This window comes from Helobdella robusta (assembly GCF_000326865.2).
Source record: "Helobdella robusta unplaced genomic scaffold HELROscaffold_90, whole genome shotgun sequence".
Taxonomy (NCBI): Eukaryota; Metazoa; Annelida; class Clitellata; order Rhynchobdellida; family Glossiphoniidae; genus Helobdella; species Helobdella robusta.
In genome coordinates this window covers 370,919-378,051 of record NW_008705513.1, presented here as the reverse complement: position 1 = coordinate 378,051, position 7,133 = coordinate 370,919, and the positions used below count along the sequence as shown (strand labels likewise).

General features: G+C 32.1%; 1 protein-coding gene across 1 annotated transcript; it reads right to left on the bottom strand.

The window, feature by feature from the left end:
- Window positions 1–492: 492 nt before the first annotated feature.
- On the bottom strand, window positions 493–6,392 carry HELRODRAFT_90827 (hypothetical protein; the record flags this gene model as incomplete). The annotated part of the gene is made up of 10 exons (XM_009033405.1): window positions 493–659; window positions 937–1,045; window positions 2,252–2,342; window positions 2,904–2,964; window positions 3,463–3,553; window positions 3,854–3,950; window positions 4,890–4,966; window positions 5,077–5,178; window positions 5,987–6,091; window positions 6,210–6,392. The coding sequence occupies 10 exons, from the start codon at window positions 6,390–6,392 to the stop codon at window positions 493–495; spliced, it is 1,083 nt and encodes a 360-aa protein (XP_009031653.1).
- Between the last annotated feature and the right edge of the window lie 741 nt (window positions 6,393–7,133).

Below are 7,133 nucleotides of genomic sequence, written 5' to 3'. Positions count from 1 at the left end.
TGATTGGTTGGTTGATTAATTGATTGGTTCTGTGATTGTGATTGGTTGATAGAATGATTGATTGGTCCTGCAATTGTGATTGGTTGTGATTGTGATTGGTTGTGGTTGGTTGTGATTGTGATTGGTTCTGTGATTGGTTGGTTGGTTGATTGATTGATAGGTTCTGTGATTGTGATTGGTTGGTTCTGTGATTGGTTGGTTGATTGGTTCTGTAATTGTGATTGGTCGCGATTGATTGGATGGTTCATTGGTTCTGTGATTGGTTGATTGTTTGATTGGTTTTGTGATTGATAGAGATAGATTGGTTTGGTGATTGGTTGATTGATGGATGGATTGATTAGTTTTGTGATTGGTTGGTTGAATAGTTGATTTGATTGGTTGGTTGATTAATTGGTTGTAAATAGTTGGTTGATTGATTGATTTGTTGACTGATTGATTGACTGATTGGTTGGTTATTGGTTCAACAGTTCATTAGCAGAATAAACTGATAGATCAATCGATTGATTGTTCGGCTGGTTCGGATTGACTGGAAAAATCAAACTGATCGACAACACCACCACTAACTTTGGGAGCACCAAATTGAATTCTGGCTTTTCCTTTTACTAGGGTGGCAGCTATTTGAAGAACCAGTGACTCCAAGCCATAAGCACTGCTCCAACCTGGTTCGTCAACATTGTTGTATATACATACATACAACATACATGCATACATACATACATACATACATACATACATACATACAAACAAACAAACAAACAAACAAACAAACAAACAAACAAACAAACAAACATATTCACAGACATACATACATACAACAAACTCGACGAAAAACGACAAAACACTACTCTAAAACCGCCAAGTAACAACTCTAAGCACCAACAACACTAACAAGAGAAAAAACACCAAACACACAGGGGAGGAAAGACACCAGCCTACCATGCTTAGTAAGGAGCTCCATGCAAATTGCCCCACCGGCCAGCACGTACCCAGCACTAATTACGGGCTGTATCACCCGTATGAACGGTGGCTCGAATGGGTAGGAGTCCTTATTAACAACAATAATAATTATTATTATTGATAATAATAATAATTATCAAAATAATTATTATTGATCAATAATTATTATTATTATTGATAATAATAATTATTACTAATGTTAATTCATTATAATTTTTTGCAATGCAGCTCTGCCAACTGGAAAGTTGCTTGCAGATTGTTGCATCCTTGCTGCAATTAAGCCATCGTGCCACTAAGGTTGTACTCCATCCAAACCACACCACACCACAAGACGAGTTTGGTGGTCTTTGAGTTTCGGACAGCCAGTATTCGAACCAGGCCATCGCGTGATAGCAGTGCGATACATGGCACTCCTACCGACTGAGCTAGTTAACTCGATGACCAATTATTATCAGTTTAGTCTTGAATAAGTCTCAGATGTACCAATCAACACGCACTCAACCAGAAATGCAAACGACGTTTCGGTATTTGTGGATACCGGTGAATCAAAACGGTATATCGGTATTTGAAAATAGCGATACATCGTCCATAAAGATATCGACATTAGCGCCGATATCTTTATGAACAGTACATCGCCAATATATCGTTATACGAATTTTCAAAAGTTCTCAAAAACGTTAATGACAAATTTTGGTATGTAAGACAAATTTTGGTATGTAAGACAAATTTTTGTATGTAAGACAAATTTTAGTATGTAGGACAAATTTTGGTACGTAAGACAAAAACCTCGTGAGACCTACCTCCACACCAAATCAACGCGTAACGAACAACCGACCACTTTGAGACACTTTCAAACCAATTAAGTAACTAAAAACGTAAAAACCATCAACAACCTCCCAGCTTCAATGATCATTTTTTCATTCTTGTTGCTTACAAATTTGTCGGCATCATCTAGAAAACTTTTTCCACACAGTAACCTCAAAAGAAAAACTTAGCTGGACCCTACATTTTTTACGTCACGAAACTTTGTTTTCTGGCAATATATTTGAAAATATTCGCGTCGTCGTGCGACTAACTTTTTTAGCTATGTAAAATTCGATTAGAAAAGTAAAAGTAATGAATTCAACTCGCTGAATTTTGATTGAATCTCTTCAAGTTAGTTATTAATTTTTTTAAACATTAAATTTTCATTTAAACATTGTCTATATTTTATTTTTTCAGAGATATTAAAATAATAATAACTATAATAATAGTATTTTTAATAGTAATAATAAGGTAAAAATAATAGAAATACTTTAAAGGTGCAATTTAATAAGATGTAATCTAGGCCAGTCTCCTTCTTATAAGTTTGCATGTCAGCATGTAGCAGACTGTCTTCATCAACTCTGTCATGAAAAGTTTACCAGAAGTGCTAATTACCGTCACGATAATTATAAATTATTATAAATTATTGTTATACATATTATGAATATCAATTAATCAATCAACCAATTAATCAATCAATCGCTCGCTTGATCAATCAATTAATCAACCAGTCAACCAACCAATCAATCAATTTGTCTAACTACTAATCAATCAATCAATAACTCACTTGGTCAATCAATTAATCAACCAGTCAAGTCAACCAATCAATCAATTTGTGGATCTACTAATCAATCAATCAATCAATCAATCAATCAATCAATCAATCAATTTATCTATCTACCTATGAATCAACCATTCAGTCAATCCACCATTCAATCAACCAGTTGGCAGATTTAACCCTCAAGTTTTATTTTAATAAAAAAAAGTTCAATTAGTTACAGTCAAATAATGAAAACTTTAAATAATAATAATAATAATTATAAAAATTTTTAATTACTGCGACAACAACATCAACAATAATAATTAAAATTATTATTGTTAATTACAACTATAATTTTTATTCATAATTAAAAAAAAGTGACTTGTATAATTTGATGTTCCAATCGTAGAGGCTATCGTGTACCAACTCTATAGAGTAGAAACCTGCATCATATTCAATAATACTTTAATAATAATTATTATTATTGTTGTTGTTGTTATAATTATTATCATCATTGTTAATATTATTATTATTATTATTATTATTATTATTATTATTATTATTATTATTATTGCAATTACTGTTACTGCAATTCAGTTTCCAACATTTTCCAGAAGCAACAACAACAACAACAACAGCAACAACAACAACAGCAGCAGCAGCAACAACAACAGCAAACAGACACCCAGTGCATGTAAACACACACGTAAAACATTCCTAACTCATTACACCACACATTGCACATGAGAGGGTGTGGGTCCCCTGTGGTGATCGAATCGAATGGCAGGTACCTTGGCATATACCCCTTTACACCACATATACACACACAAACAAACACACATACATACATACATACGCACACACACACACACACACACATACATACACGAACAAACACACACATACACACAAAACAACCACACACACAAATACACACAAACACGTGCCTTGTTTGAAACTTTGAGATTTATATATTTCTTTTAACTCTTTCATCAGCCTATCTGTGGCTTGAACAGATCCTGATACTGATCCCTTCATGGATAGATGGATGGATGGGTGGAAAGATGAATGGATGGATGGGTAGATAGATGGATGAAAGAATGGATTGACGAGTAGACTGTATGTATAAATGAATAAATGGACAAACAAACGAATGAACGAATGAATGAATGAAAAAGTTCCACCAATTTTTTTTGAGTGAATGAACGAATAAATGAAATAACTATTAAAAAAATGAATGAATAAATGAATGAACGAATGAATGAACGAACGAATGGACGAATGAATGATTGAACGAACGAATGAATGAATGAAGAAAAAGGTTCCACTCACTTTTTCATGATCTTGCCTCTGAGTTTGTTTGAGTCTTTCAAGAATTTCGAGGTTGGCTTTCTCTATGCCAGTCATGTCCTCTATTGATTGGGTCTCACTGGATGTAAACAAATAACCTCATTGGTCATATTTATAGCAACAATTTGACATTTGTCGAAACTTAATGACTGTCTAACTAAAATGATCAGTGCGGTCGGTTAAAGTTTTTTCATTATTCAGTTTATCCATTTAACTACCTCTCATCAATACAATCATTCACTTGTTGGCCCCAAAAAGTCCTCTTATAAACGTTTTTTTATGAAAAAAAATTTATTTTTCAAAATTTTCTAGTAGTTTTTCGTGTCTGCTGAGGTCAGGGGGTGAAATATTTTTACACCAACTGACTAGATTGGTGGAAATGCAAACGAGAAACATGATTGGCTAGAGGGTAATATTCAAAATATTCATTCAAGTTCTATAGGTTAAAAAACTAATCTTGGATGGCCCAAGGTCATTTTAATCAAATTTGATTGGCTGAATAGCAAAATTCAATCACTCATTCATCAAACCATTCATTCACCCATTCATTCACCCATTCATTCACTCATTCATTCATTCATTCATTCATTCATTCATTCATTCATTCATTCATTCATTCATCCAAATGATACCAACTATTTATTCCATCCATTAATCTAAATAGTTTATCCATGCAGTCATTCATGGCATTCATTCAAATGATACAAACCAGTGATTCATTTCACAACGAAACTCATCCATTCATTTAATTATCCATCCATCAACATTCATCATTCTATCAACCCATCCATCCATTTAACTACCTCTCATCAATACAATCATTTAACCATTCATCCGTTTACCCATCTATCCAACCGTCCATCCATCTTTCTGCCATCCATTCTAGTATCCATTTAATATCTATTTAATTCAATCATCTATTCATCCACTGTATAACCATCAATTCCTCTAGTCATCCATCCACCCATTCATCCATCTATATATCCATCTATCCACTCATCCATCCATCTATTCCAACCAGTGATCCATCTCGTAATGAAATTCATCAGTGCCGTCGGCATCTTCATCGTCTGCCTCCGCAACCATGGAGTCACCCTTACGAATAAATTATTATAATTACAAGAATAACGAATACCAAATAAAAATTTAAAAAAAAACAAAGAATAAAAAATAACTTTAAAGGGTAATTAAAAAATTTAACTGACTATGCTCTTGAGGTATTCGTCTATTAGTTGTATCTCTTCCGGAGGAGGCGTTCTGAATTTTTTGCACAACTCCGTTACTAATATCCTAATCTGTTTGCATATCTGTCGTGTGAGAAAAAGTGGAGTAAGTAACAAATAAATAACAGAGTTATACATACCTACAGACATACACACACGCACACACACAAACAAAAATACATACATATATTTACATAAATATATAAGCATATGTAAATTATATTTCATATAATTATCTATCTATTTCTATTCTGTGCTTGTAAATTAGGTTCCATTACTTTGGTATCATCTTATATATAAATGCAAATAGCTCGTGGTCATATTTTATTATTGTTGGCTTTGTAAACGATCCTGGGATTTAATTTATAAGTTTGCTTTCGAATAACCTGATTTATTAATCTAAAATAGAAAATCCAAATGAGTGAATAAAGAACATAAATAAAATCAATTGAAACAATATGAAATATTACAGAAATTATAAATGAATAACCAACCTAAAATAGAAAAATTAAATTCCTCCAGGATAGTTTACTAAGCCAACAATAATAAAATATTACCACGTGCAATAATAAAATATGACCACGTGCTATTTGCATTTATATATAAGTTGATACCAAAGAATGAAACCTAATTTACAAGCACAGAATAGAAGTAGATAGATAATTATATGAAATATAATTTACACATACAATGAATGAAAATGAAAGCATCTAAGATTAGTGGATTTGAAACAAATAAATTAGTGATATTTAATAAATAAATAATAAATATTTATCAGTATTTTAATACCTCAGCAAATGTATATAATTTTCAAAAGCCACTAATTAAAAAAGTCGCAAAATAAATTAAATTAAGTTTACAACTAAAATTAGAAACAAAATAAGGAACAGACAGTGTTGTTTTGTTTAGAAGTCTCAGAAAGTTTTTCAAAAATTTCCGACATGCTCGACTCTTCGGATTCCGTGAACCAGATTGGGGCTGACTGGGGGTACGTCTCCTAAAGTTAGACAATTATTGAAATTGAATTTAATTATTAAACTATTGTCTACTTCGTTTCAAAGATATATTCTAATTATTTATCAGTTTTTTGTCATCTTATCGCCAAAAGTACTAACGAGAAAGTTAGCAGTTAATACGATCCGCCCATTGTCTGCCCTGTCGCCACTATCTTTTGGGGGTAAGAAACAGCAGGAAACTTCATCAACGTTGGCCGACAAAACTTGAAACCTCATATGAGAACGTGGGAATGTCTTTTCAAGAAACTTTGCGTCATCTTTCAGCCTTGCTAAACAGGCCATTTTTATTTGACGGAGTTAACTAAATTCAATAAACTAAATAATTGGTTAGCAAATCGACTACAACTGTTTATCCTATATGAGTGTTTTGTAACTATTTATTGAAAAATGTCAGCCAATGATCAGCAGCTTTTAAATTCTAAATGGAGTCTTCGTTGATTTATTTATATGGAATCAACAATCCAAACAGTCACTGAACAACAACAGTACAGACCACAAAAACTGCCCAAGAGGCTTTTTCTTTAGTCTAGCTAGGTTTTTCTTTACTCTTACTCTAGTTATCTATCCCCAAACTAATTTAAAAGCAAATCAAACCAACAGCAATATATAAAGATATGATCAAATAGTGGAATAGATCAATAATAAAACTATTGTTTTTTAACTACTCTTTAATTCTTTATTTAGCCAACTAAAAAACAAAGAAGTAAGAAAGGACTGATTAGCACTGAAGAATTTTATTAGTAAGTTGAGTTAGTATCTTAAAAATGTAATATGTCCGAACAGAAAACTTTTAAATAATTATATTAAATTAATTGTTAAATGGATAAATTTTATCAAAGATAATTTATCTCCATTAAATGAAAAACACAGCCCCAACAAGAAAACTTTATTCATTATTTTCTGTGGCCCCGGAAGTTTTCAAATACGATGAAAAGTGAATTTTTGTAGTAATGTAACGATTTACATTATTTTGACTTTTCATAATCAATCAATTAGTTTATAAAGCGCTATTTTCGCGATGTT